Source organism: Suricata suricatta, chromosome 13 (assembly GCF_006229205.1).
Source record: "Suricata suricatta isolate VVHF042 chromosome 13, meerkat_22Aug2017_6uvM2_HiC, whole genome shotgun sequence".
Classification (NCBI taxonomy): Eukaryota; Metazoa; Chordata; class Mammalia; order Carnivora; family Herpestidae; genus Suricata; species Suricata suricatta.
The window spans coordinates 45,245,531-45,258,823 of NC_043712.1; the positions used below are offsets into that span (position 1 = coordinate 45,245,531).

General features: G+C 38.6%; 1 protein-coding gene across 7 annotated transcripts in view; it reads left to right on the top strand.

Moving 5' to 3' along the window:
• Window positions 1-11,898, top strand: part of ELAVL2 (ELAV like RNA binding protein 2) — a 66,233-nt gene extending 54,335 nt beyond the window's left edge. For 2 of the 7 annotated variants that reach the window (XM_029920107.1, XM_029920109.1), the window contains exons 5-7: window positions 1,974-2,199; window positions 10,421-10,459; window positions 11,055-11,898. In XM_029920107.1, coding sequence (XP_029775967.1) covers window positions 1,974-2,199; window positions 10,421-10,459; window positions 11,055-11,385 — 596 coding nt within the window. In that variant the 3' untranslated portion in view covers window positions 11,386-11,898. Of the gene's footprint in view, window positions 1-1,973; window positions 2,200-4,634; window positions 4,696-10,420; window positions 10,460-11,054 lie in introns of those variants that run through there. The other 5 variants (XM_029920108.1, XM_029920110.1, XM_029920112.1 and 2 more) reach the window with 4 other exon arrangements.
• The last annotated feature ends 1,395 nt before the right edge of the window (window positions 11,899-13,293 follow it).

A 13,293-nucleotide genomic window follows, 5' to 3' on the forward strand; every position in this document is an offset into this window, starting at 1 on the left:
GGTAGAGAGAGCTCTACCTTCATATGTTTGGGAGAATGGCAAATACGTTTTGCTTTATGAAGAAAATTTAGTCAAGAGAGGGAATGTAAAAATATGGTCTTTTCACTGTGGCTGTGTTTTATAATCTTCCTCATCTGTTCTTTCACTCTGTGCTGTATCACACAGACAGCTAATCAGTAACAGGGAAATCGAGGTTTAGCAATCCAGGTAACTTGGCTTAAAGCAACAGAAATGCCCTTTTATTTGTTCATATCATTCATGCTTTTTAATTAATCATTCCTAGTGAGAACTTTGTGAATTGAGAGTAGATTTCACTTCTGCTACGGAAAGCCCATCTTCTTAAGTGCCAATCCATCCTGAGTACGTTGGCTCCCAAGTAGACTTACTGCGTCACTTCTGGGTTTAGTCATTAGTTCTCCAGTGTGGTCCCACCCCTGCATCATCAGTGTTCTCCTCTTGCCTAGAAATGCAGATTTCTGGGTTCTACCCAGCAGCTAATGAATAAAACTCTGAGGATGGGCATTGTACCAAGCCCTTTGGGTTATTCTGGTGGATGCTCAAGTTTGAGGACCTCAGGTTGAGATGACTCCAGTCTGTGTAGAGGCTGTGGCATTGCTCACCTAATGCTTGCCTCATGGAATACTCAAGTTCTAGGGGTTATTAATTCTTCACACTAGTAGATAAGAAAGGATATATTTGCTGTCATTTACCAATTTATTTTTATACTTAAGACTTTCAAGGTGAAATTATTCACTTTACCTGAAATGAAAAATAAATCCCTGCAATTTTGTTATTCAGCCATCAGGTGGTAATAATGTGCAACTTCTGTAATTTAAATGAGAAAGGAAAAGTGGTATGGGCTTACATAAATGTATATGGAAGAAATGCCTATCCACTTAGAATAAAATTCTACATAGTATTAATTGTAAAGCAAGTAGAACTTCACTACTTTTTAAGGTTCCTATAAATCGTGGTGGTCTAGCGCATTTTCTCACCTTATCTTTCTCCATAACCTCTTACTCTAGATTTTTCTGGCTACTAGTCCCAAGCTGGTACGGCGAGTACCAATTTTCTTGCCAAGAAAGTATTTTCCTGCAACTGTTTATCTCCGGATGGCCAGCTATGGCTTGACCTCAGCTAGCCCATTTAAGCTAATTAAATGGAATGGGTTGGGTTTTTGTCTGTCATTTTTCAGAAGCTGGACAGGTATTTGGCTGTCTCTCTGCTTTCCTATTCTTCTCTGTCAGAGTGGGGAAGAGCATGCGACAGAGAATGGCATTTCCAGTGGAGTAATACTAGCTTTGAGGCTTTATTTCTATTTTATTTATTTAAAAATGTAGGTCTTCTTTTATCCCATTTTCACCATGCAATATTGTTTCTATAGTTAAAAGCTCTGGGGGAAATTTCAGGGAACCAGAAAACCCTCTTTGGGCACTTTCTTAAAGGGCCAGTATCCTATGTAATATTAAGTAGAATCTTATTATTAAAAATTCGGCTGTAATATCTTTCTACCCCTGTGATATATTTTTAGCACAGCTTTGTAACATTTTTAGCAAATGCCTGGTTGTTCTCTTTACAAGAAAGGAAGCTACTGTGCCCTTCATTTCTGAGCTGCTTAGCCAACAGCATAATTTGAGAACTAGAACTCAGGCATGTTACTATTGACATTATTAAAGAGAGAAGGCAGCAGATAGGGACATATTTGTGTGCTTTCTGTTTTTCTTGGCTTATTGGTAGGCAGGTAATAATGGGTATTCAGATTGTGTAGATGACTTCATTACAAAATACTAAATTGTGATTCTAGACTGAATTGCTACTGAGGTAAGGTAAAACCTTCCTCCTGTGATTCTGTGGCAGATGTTGTATGTAGGTGAAAACTTGTTTTTAAGGAAAAATTAATTTATCCTTTCTTCTCTCCTTCCCTTCTCCTTCTGCTACCTCTTTCCTAAATCTTTACCCAAATCTACCAATAGGCATATCAAGGGGTGTAGGTTTCATTCGATTTGACAAGCGGATTGAGGCTGAAGAAGCTATCAAAGGCCTAAATGGCCAGAAACCGCCTGGTGCCACAGAGCCAATCACTGTAAAGTTTGCTAATAATCCAAGCCAAAAAACCAATCAGGCCATCCTTTCCCAGCTGTACCAGTCTCCAAACAGAAGGTATCCAGGACCACTAGCTCAGCAGGCACAGCGTTTTAGGTAAGTCTGGTCTGGTTCTCATGCCCAGCTACTCAACTCCGAACTCTCAGGTTCACTGTGCACTACTTTTACTGATAGCATCTCTGGTTTGCTGTTACTATTGCTGTTCTTTTTTTTTCTTATGGGCACAGAGAAAACCAATTTGGAGTGCAGTGTCTTATGCTAATATTAGAAGTGGTAACAAAAAAGGACGGTAAGCTGTACCAGTGATTCTCAGCTGGGGAGTAATTTTGCCCCTCGGGACATTTGGCAGTGTCTGGCGACATTTATGTGGACGTAACTTGGGTGTGGTGTGCTACGGGCATCTAGAGGTCAGGGGTGCTGCTGACCTTGCTTCAGTGCACAGTATAGCTCCTGATAGCAGCAGTCATCTAGCCCCGGACATCCACAGTGCAGGGTTATAAACCCGGACCTGCAGAATGCTGGGGGCTTGTTTCCAGTGCTCCTGATTTCTCCTTTTTAATTTTTTTCATGATAAGATTTTATTCCTGTATTTCAGCTTTTAGGCCTAGGCCAAGCTCTTTCAGTTACTTTGCTTTATAATATGTACACCACTAGAGATCTATAACCTGTGTGAAAACATTAAGCGTCTACAAATGGATTCTCCCCACCTTTTAAAATTTTATTTCTTGTATTGGAGGGGTAGTCAAGCCTCCTCTGTAAAGGGCCACATAGTAAATATTCTAGACTTTATGGGTCATGGTTTCTATTGCATATATATGTATCTTTTTTTCTTAAGCAGCTCTTTAAAAATGTAAAAGCCATTCTTCATTCCTGGGCTATACAGAAACAGATGGCAGTCTGGGTTTGGCCTGTGGGTGGTAGTTTTCAGACCTCTGTATAGTCCACAGAATGACTTTGCATCTTCAGCCCAAAGAAGGCACTCTATCATATAGACAAGCAGAAATATTTCAGTTTTTCAAGTTTTATTTTAAACTTGGGGGTAACAATCAAATCAGGAGTCATTTTAAAAACATCTTTAATCTGCATGTGAGAACAGTGATTTTACGACTTTAAACACAGCACAGAGAAGTTCTTGTTTCATAAGCAAAGTCACCCAGGTTTTTTTTTTTCCCCGAACTTTTTTTTAATATCCTTTTGGCCATATGGTATACTGTAGCCATAATTCCATCTAACCCCATGCTAATTTTTTTTCCCTTTTTAATCCCAAGTGCATATCAGTTTTCTTTCTTCCCTGGCAGGGATAGAATAATTACCAAAAATAGGATCACAAATGTAGCTTAATAAAGATTTATGTTTTTTAACTTAAATCACACGCATTTTTTTTCTTTGGGGTATTGAGAACGCTAAAAAGAGTGGAGATAAAATTGGTCAGATATCTGCTTTTAAAAAAAATACTCAATGGTGTCACTTGAGATAGGTGTGAGAAGGAAATTTGTCATAAACACTATGCTCACTTCCTACTTTGGGTAGCTTTTGCCCTGGGAGGAGTGGTACCGTCAAAAGGCTCCTTTTGGAACTGGATGATGGGGTACCCACTCGATTGAGTCTTTCTTTTTTTTAACTCCTGTTTTAACTTTCCAAGGTTTTTTTTAAAAAAGGGAGGGGGCATTGTCAGAAAGTACACCCTGGTACCTTTGACTTGGATGATAGTGGCCATGGCTGCAGGGAGAGATGCACGAAGCAGCTTGGTGCTTGCTCTTGTGGAGAAAGAAATCTCACAAAACCACTTTTTAGCTCTGCCTGTACATTTTCTCTGTGGCATCTTAAAGTGAGTAATGTTTTCTGCAAATTTTGCATGGACACATTTGAGGGATTTTAGAGGTGTTTCCTGGACAGCCCATCCAGTTAACTTCAGAACTCTTTGGGGCCTAGAAAAGAGTTTTGAGCTTATGTAGAGGAAGATTCTTTGAGACTTACTGGTTGATTTCAACCCTGTGGAAATATTAAAGTGTTTGATGTAATAGACAGCTGTTTTCATTTTAAATTGTTACTTCTGGTGTTTTCCAATTTAAGTTCTGGATTTCCTTTATGGTAGTTATTAAGCAAAACTCTGTGCTGAGAGTTAAGATTAAATGCTGAGGAGGACTGGACAGGAGGTCCAAGATGACAGGATCTTCAGGAGAAGGCCTGACTACCAAAACGGCCAGGCATGCCAGGGACTCCCCAGAGGAGGCTGATGACTACTCTGTCTGCTCACAGTCCCACCCGGCCCGCTCCCTGCCTGCTCTCCACTTCTTACTTGAGGTTCTGTAAAGCTTTCCAGGATGTTAAGATGGTCAAATTTATTATCTTGCTAAATATATTTCTGCCCATCCTTTGCTTTTATCTTTTTATTCCATATGTTACCAACTTGAAATTCTTTCTTCCCTGACTCCTAGAAAAAGAAATTCTGAAAAAAGGGGAATGAGAGTTGTTTATTATAAGGGAAACTCAGTTTGAGGAATTGGGGGTGATTTTTATTGTCCTTCCAGATTCCCGACTCTTGTCTCTACCACCCTACGATCTTTTCCTCGCATAATCTCTGTCTAGATGGTAAGTTATGAACTAGTCTTTGAGCTCAGTGAAAGGGTTTGGTCTAGACTGCGTGTTAGAAGAAATTGGGAGTCTTATTCCTAGAGTTCAGGTTTAACACGATATGTGTTTGGTTGCTTTTCGTTAGTATTTTAAAACTTGGATATCATTACTTGACTTCCCCTACCCACTTCTGTTGAATTAATGTTGAATCTTCCTTCTCTTCATAAAAACCATTGAATTAAGGACTTGCCTGTTTTGTTGTTCTTTCATTCAAGTCTAGATCATTACAGAAATATTTTGTTCCTAACAGCTGTGTCCTAATGCTCTTAGCCTTCAGTTTGTCACCTTCCAGCAGATGCTTAGAAAAATTCTCACTGTGTTTTATGTTGTCATAGTACCTTGGGAGTTGAGAGAGATTGGAGAATACAGGTTATAACAATAGTCAAGGATCTTTTTAATATTCATGAGATGTACCATATCTTTTAAGGTCAGAAAAATTAAAACCCATGCAATAAAGGTTAAGTTTATTTTTATTAAAAATTTTAAATGCTTTATTATTATTGCTGCTTTATTTTTTTTATGTTTTATCTTATTTTTGAGAGAGAGAGAGACAGCGTGAACAGGGGAGGGTCAGAGAGAGAGAAGGAGACACAGAATCTGAAGACAGGCTCCAGGCTCTGAGCTGGCAGCACAGAGCCCGATACGGGGCTGAACCCTCAAATTCTTGAGATCATGACCTGAGCTGAAGCCAGACGCTTAACCGACTGAGCTACCCAGTCGCCCCACATTTAATTATTTTTAAAAGAGCATAAGTGGGGAGGGGCAGAGAAAGAAGGAAGCACAGAATCTGAAGCAGGCTCCAGGCTCTGAGCTGTCAGCACTGAGCCTGACATGGGGCTCAAACCCATGAACCATGAGATCATGACTGAGATGAAGTCGACTATTTAACCAGCTGAGCCACCCAGGTGCCCCAGGGTTAAGTTTAAAAGTGGGCTTGTGAAGTTTATGACCCAGTTAACCCATGTGAATAGTCAGAGAATTATTTTAACGTGAACACTGCTGATCTAATATGCTTATTTAATTGACTAGAGTTCAAAATAAAACCATCCTTATTTATTTGCATTGGATAGTATAATTCAAGCCCCTTATGTATGTTTTTGGGACACCATGTCCAAATTTAGCTTTCAACCAAATATTTCATCTCTCTTCTTGTGGAGCAGCTTTAATTTACTGAATGTGATCAAGTCTAATGGCCTGTGTACCTGCTTCCATAAGCCTTTATGCATTTGAAAAGTAGCCTTTTAAATCTGCACTTGTGGTGGGTTTAAGGCGGGTGCTGATTGTACTATCTTGATTTCCTTTCGGAAGAAACTGATGTCAGTCCTGAGTAGTTTTTTTTCTGGTAGAGGATACATGATGCCATCTAATTGGACAAGGGGTAAGTTCACGATCTTGTGATTTAACTTCCAGAGCAGGTCTGGACCAGTGCTTTGGAGAGGTTTTGAGAACCATTATTTGTAGACTTCATAATTTCATTTTCTTACCTACCCACTAGTAATCTCTCTTTATATTTTTATTTCTGACTTTAATTGAAGTCACATTTCCCCTTTTACGTGCATGGGCCTTCCCATAGTCTTGTCAGCTAATTTTCTTAGAAGTTAAGCAGCTTTCTTTTTCTATTCTCTTTTGAAATCAGTATGCTTTATCTAATATACGGTTCTATTCAAAATAGGGCCCAGTCTGATTTTTATTCATACTCATAGAAAAATGTTTACACCTGTATCCCCAGTAGATGTTTTTATAAATTATATGTACATGGACTTGTGCTATTATATTCATTAACTCATAAACACTAGTCAAACAGGAAATAAAGATAGAATAAAAGTGAAATAAGTAAAATATAAAATGTCTTGCTTATTATGCTCACTTGCTTTACATTTCATTTACCCAGTATTTTAATAAATGTCTTTAAAGAATTAAAAATGTCTTTTAATTCATAAAATTATCTTGATAATTTTGAATTTCATGTCTGATTTCATGAAAATGTGATGTTGGCGTATCTTGTGTATAAATAATGTAATTCGTACTAAGAGTAGGAGAAATAATTCACTCTCCCTGTTTTTATTTACGTGGACTTCACTTACTGGTGTCATCTTCACTCTGATGATGATGATTTTTATAGAAATCTTTCTGAAACTACATCTTCTTCGAGGGTTATTTTAATTAAAGCTAGGTTTCCCTGTCTAATCCTCCCAATCCACTTAATGTGTTGTTTGTAAACTGGATTATGTCCAAGCTAAAGAACAGGGGAAGAGTATTACTGTCCCTTCTGAGGACTGCTCCACCTTACCTCAGGAAAGTGTGGGGACTGAGCAAGGCTACTTGGGTGCAGTGACTCAGTTAAATTTGAGCAAAGGGTTTTTTTTAAGCTTATTTATTTAAGTAATCTTTACAAAACCTCTAGATCAAGAGTCACATGCTCTTCCAACTGAGCTAGCCAGGTGCCCCAAGAATATTTTTAAAGTTAAAATATATTTTTAATGGACTCTAATATTTTCTTCTCACACTGTAGTAAATTGTTATTCACACCCATCTGGACCATTCTGGAGGCTACTAACTTGTTAGGTTTCCATTAAAAAACGGCTTCTGTTTTTAGGTGAGCACATATTAAAGATGTCTGTCCTTGGGCTCTGGACACACCAGCAAAGATGTATAATTCTGGAGAGTAATAGCGGTCCTGTGTCTGAGTTACCTGTAAACTAGGCAGTTTCAAGAGAAGATGCCAAGTTTACAGTCTCTCAACTGCTACAAGGTTTGGGGTGCACAGTGTCCATGTGGACTGCTTTCTCCCAGCTCCCATGAGAAACGGAATGTGTGGCACCAAGAGATCAGGAGAAAATGCTAAGTCCAACTCCAAGCAGGCTGGAGTTTTTAGCATTGCCTAGGTCCTGTTTCTTAGATCCTGTGTTCCTCTTTGATCTCCTTGTTAATCGAAGGTGTGGGAGAGAGGAGGGAGATGGTGGGAAGGGTCTGGGGGTGGGGGTAGAACTGACAGATAACTTGGTTAAAGTTCCAAAGGACTGAATTTTTCCTGAAAATGTAAGTAAAGAAATAAGTGGTCAGGATCACAGCGCATCCTAGGATTTCACAGGTGGGGCAAATACCAGGCCCTCTCAGAGAGTCCTCCGAGATCCTGGGCCTCCCGCCTGGAGAATTTTTGGATTCTTTAAAACATGTAATTCACTTGTGGGGCAGTTTTGGATTCCACCCTATCTTGAAAATACTGGAAACTTGCTTAGAAGGTTCCATTTCTGGACTTGGGGTTGCGGGCTGGTATACTAAGCTGATAGTGGCAGAGTGTGACAGTCCCTGCCTGGCCCGGCAGAAAAGGCTTAACACTACTTGGAGTGAATCAATAAAGTGTCTCTGCATCTGGCCTCTTCAGCACTTTGAAAGGAGACTTCAATATGCTCTTTTTTCCTACAAGTATCCTATACCAAAAGCTTTCATTATTGATCATTCTAGCAATTGTGTAAAATTATCCATATTAGATTACTTGAGGGCTGGTGATACCAATTTGTATGCATCTTTATTTCTGGTGCTTTCCTTTATTTATGGCCTTTCCTTTTTGGAGTATAAAGGCATCACATCTTTGACTATACTTATCACCTCTGCAGAAAGCAAAGCCTTCCCACCTATGTACTCTTTCCACATATGTGCTTTCTCCTTGCATATGCAGATAGGCTCCCAACCAGCCCTCCTGATAGTTTTCATTCTGGAGTAAGTAGTTAAAGACAGTGTTGGTAACCTTACTGCTTTATTCATCACCAGATGGTAGTAAACCTGCTGTGATCTAGGCCTGCGCTTTATGTGTAGTGGGACAATGGGGAATGAATGGTTCCCAGCTCCTGAGAGGGTATTGGGACAAGACTGACACACACAGATGAGGGTCCTTTGTCATTGTGATTTGTTCTCTTTCCTTACACTTTGCATTACATCAGCTCAGTTATTTCTTTCCATTTTCACAAAGCACACAAAATGCCCTGAGGTTATTGGGAACAGGAATGTATGAAGAATCTTTTTCCAATTCTAAAAGACCAGAAAGAGATGGGGTTTTTTTTGTGGGGTTTTTTTTGTTTTTTTTTTTTTGGCTTTTATAAAACGAGAAGGAATTGCTTTCTCATGTGTGCCCTAGCCTCATTTGAGGCTACAGGTCAGGCAATAATGTTGAGACATTTTTCAGACTTAACCTTGCATAGGTGTTAAAAGAAGGAAATGAAATTGTTCCTCCTGCCTCAGGGTCTTAACTTTGGACCATATTGAACATTGCAGCAGTAGAAGGTGGTTCTGGCTAAGATGAATTAAGTTACACCTACGTCCTCTAAATGCATGTAATTAATTGGTACGCATTCTGAAAATTGGAACGTAAGAATGGTCTCTTTGAAATAGACAAAGCAAGAAGAATCAAGTATTATAAAAGCAACTTAAGTTTTGAAACAGGAAAAGGATGGGGAGTTTTAAAGAGTACCTACCCACCACCACCTATTTAGTTTTAAAAGTTTTAAGGGAAGCTCAAGTTGGTTGATTTGTTTCTCCTGGCTTCTTGCGCCTTGAGTAGGGCTACACTTCCAGTGGCAGAGTCAAAATAAGCATTAGCCTCAGGGTCTGAACTCTTTGCCCTGTTGGCCGCTGGAGCCATGAGTCTGTTGTCTTTCTCTGGACTTTAGTTGAGCACTTTGAGAAATGGCAGATTTAGCTGTTACTCTTTGTAAGGTTCTTTCTACCTGTAATACACCACTATGTAAGAAATGAAAGTCCTTCAGAATTATGAGATTGAAGGGAAATTAGGGAATATTGGTGCCACCATTTTACTAGCCCTGTGGTCTTGGGCAAGTCACTTACTCTGAGTGCCTTGGTATATTCAGGGACCAATAGAGCTATGAAAATTAATGTTAAAAAACAAAATTCAGCTGAGTGAATGTGAAGACCAAATTGGCTTTATTGAACAATTCATGGCTCAAGTAGCATTTCATCTAGCAAACAGAAAGGAGCTCCAAAGAGATGTACAAAATGGAAGGCTTTTATTTTATAGGGAGAAGGGAGCAGGAGAAGAGAGGTTTCTAACAAAGGGCTGGGTGGATTGTTTCAGGCAGGGTCCCCTTCCTTTGGGGAAAGGGTGGGGGTCTTTCCAGCAGATTACCTCAGGAGAGCTAACCAGGTAATTCCAGATTGACTGGTTAAAGTTCATATTCTTGAACCTACTATTAGATATCAAATCTTAGTTTGCTGACATATGAGGCTCAGCCCAGGTGATTCCACTGGAGGCATGTTTCTTTTTTTTCTTTCTTTCTTTCTTTCTTTTTTTTTTTTTTTAGCAGCAGTAGTATGAAGTACATGTAGGTACATGTGAAACACTTAGAATTTATCTGGCAGTAAGTGAGAGCCCAAAGATTAACTGTTCCAGAGCCTCCACATTTCCTCTCTGGTTTCCTCAGATGACCACCAACACTTCCCCTGTGTGGCACTGACCACTGTAGCCATAAACTGTATCGATTGGAAAAACTAGTGTCTTATGCCAGTGGGTACCCATTCTCTCAGGAATGCGAAAAGACCCAAAGCTTTGAGACTTCACATAGAATTAACATCCAGATATCCCCTTGGAAGATGGCAGTAACAAACCCAGCTCTCTTGAACATCCAGGGGAAAATGAGAAACTGAAGTTTGCTAAATGTGTGTTTTGCAGGTTGGACAATCTGCTCAATATGGCTTATGGAGTAAAGAGGTAATGATAGAGGTTCATGATACTCATAATCCCTTACCATAATTGATTAGTTTCTTTGATTTGGGGAGTGTCCCCCTTCATAAGTTTGTGTTCAGTTTTCTTTTGCATGTACAACCTAATGAAAAGCTGCTTTTTGAAACACGATTGACTGAAGGAATATTTTTATACTGCTGGATGCCACCTGGTCTTTAAAAACCCCATTATTTGTTGTGTATTGCGTTGCGACGTTATAGCATGTTTATGTATGTGTTGGTACCTTCCCCTCCCCAATCCTGCACAATTCATGAAGCGACTTCTAAATATATTTCTTTGCTATCGTGGATCATATTATTCAATACAGCATATAATGGCCATTTCATAACTTAATACCTTGTCAGTAGAGCATGTCACTGCAAGCCTTGATGGAAACATCAGTAGTTATATGTATCTTTTGGGGGTGGGGGTGGAGGTTTACTGAAACTCTTGGGATGGGAGAGGGAAACAAAATAACATCCATTGCTGTAACCAACCTCTGTTTCTATTTGTGCGTGTGTGCGTGCGTGCGTGCGTGTATGTGTGTGTGTGTGTGTGTGTGTGTGTTTCCTGTTTTGTTTAGTAGGTTTTCTCCAATGACCATTGATGGAATGACCAGTTTGGCTGGAATTAATATCCCTGGGCACCCAGGAACAGGGTGGTGTATTTTTGTGTACAACCTGGCTCCTGACGCAGATGAAAGTATCCTGTGGCAAATGTTTGGGCCTTTTGGAGCTGTCACCAACGTGAAGGTCATCCGTGACTTTAACACCAATAAATGCAAAGGTTTTGGATTTGTGACTATGACCAACTATGATGAGGCCGCCATGGCGATAGCTAGCCTCAATGGATACCGTCTGGGAGACAGAGTACTGCAGGTCTCCTTTAAGACAAACAAAACGCACAAAGCCTAATGAGCTCTTGTCCTCAGTCCATTTATATATGAAAACTATACAACAAAGGCAAGTTAAGAGAAACTTTATACATTAGTAAATGTCTTTGTAAGTCAGTGTTGAGATGGGGATAAAACGACTACTTAGCATCCTAAGAAATATGTGAGATTTTTTATTGCTAGTATTTGAATTAAAACTTCTTAAATATCTTTTATGTTTGAATATGGACAAGAGGTACAGGGTTTTTACCTGTCACATTGCATTCTATTGCCTTCTTTGAAGAAGGTGGACCTTTTAAAGTGTTTCAGCTAAGGGAAGACGTTTCTTTTCTTTTTACATAACTGCCTTGAACCTGTGAGTAAATATTGAGGCTTTGTGTTGTAATTCTTCAGTTGGTTGTGTCTTTTTTTTTCCCCCTTTTATTTCTTTTCCTGATTAGCTTTGTGTTTGGTTTACATTTAAAGCATTACTGTTACGTCTAAGAAAAGTATTTTGAAGTTTACATTTTTATTTATGAAGTTAAAAACAGTATTTATTTTGTAATTATGATTTGGGTTGGGGAAGGGGGGGGCTACATTATAAACGCTTATTGTAAGAATACTGGAGAACTTTTCGTAAAGCAGTACCTTGCCAAAGAGATAAGAGCCTCTTTGATGTGGGTTTAAAAAAAGCATCTATTTTTATAAAAAAGAAAATTTGGAGAAACTTTTTACTGGTCCTGGAACAAATATTTTGACTTGAATACTTTGAGAAATCTCTTCATATGACACCTAGTGAGCTTTTAAAATTTACCAGGAAATTTGCAGCGGTTGGAAAATTTAGAAAGATTTATGATGTAGAAAATACTACTTTTGAGATCTTTGTATGAAAGGAGTAGAATCAATGGGGAAACACTGCTGGTTTCGTTTTTGTAATCACCAGTGGAGCGTCTGATCATCCTGGTTATTATGTGACAGGTGGCTCACATTGATTTGTGATTTTGAAACAAATAAAAAAAATTTACAAAAGAATATATAAGAGCAGGCAAGAAATTTAAATTACCAAGAGATGGGGGAAAAAAAATCTGTTCTTCCTAAAGAAATCCCTTCAGATAGAGCTCATGGTGTTTAGTGATGTACTTGCAGTATTGTTTGAAGAATTGTTTTGTCTTAAGGAAAAAAGATGTTGCACATGATTTGTACTGCAGCAAATCGGCAAAAGTGATCTGAGTTGGATATCTTTGAAGGTATTTTGAAAGTTACGTTCAAGGCTAACACCTGAGCTTTGTGTAATGTAAATAAGACCTTGTGTTTATGAACCTTTCACCTAATTTGATTTTTTTTTCCCTTACATGCCAAGTGATGTTCAGGTTTTGAATGTTTTTGTATCAGTTTTTTCCTTTGTAAATGGCATTAACATTGTTACTTGAGGTCTTGCTTAATCACTTTTGTTGTCCTGAGGACTTGAATTTACAGTGCATCAGATTTGTTGCTAATTTTGTCTGTAGATAGTCTAGCTTCAGCTGTTTATGGTGATGCTACATTTTCGTTTATAAATATGTTTGTGGTAAAAAAAAAATGAGTATAACCATAGGTTTTGAACAAATTTCCTTACATTTTTCATACAAAAATCATAAATATCTGTATGCTACTGAAATTTAACTTTGTATGATGCTTAAACCACTATTTGGGGAAATAATAAAATAAGTCTTTACCATGTATGAAAGAAATTTTAAAAAATACAAAATATTTTCTGATTAGCATCTAGCTTATAATAAATTTTCAAAAAAGCTGAAGGCAAAAATGCCTTCATCAGGATGCACTGAGAACTATATAGTTACGTCCTGCTTTTTGTATAAACTGAGATGCTCACATGCTTCCCCTTAGAACAGGCAATGTGCTATGCATAACATAGTTGTACATTATCTTTGCGGTTGCGTTGAGTTTTATT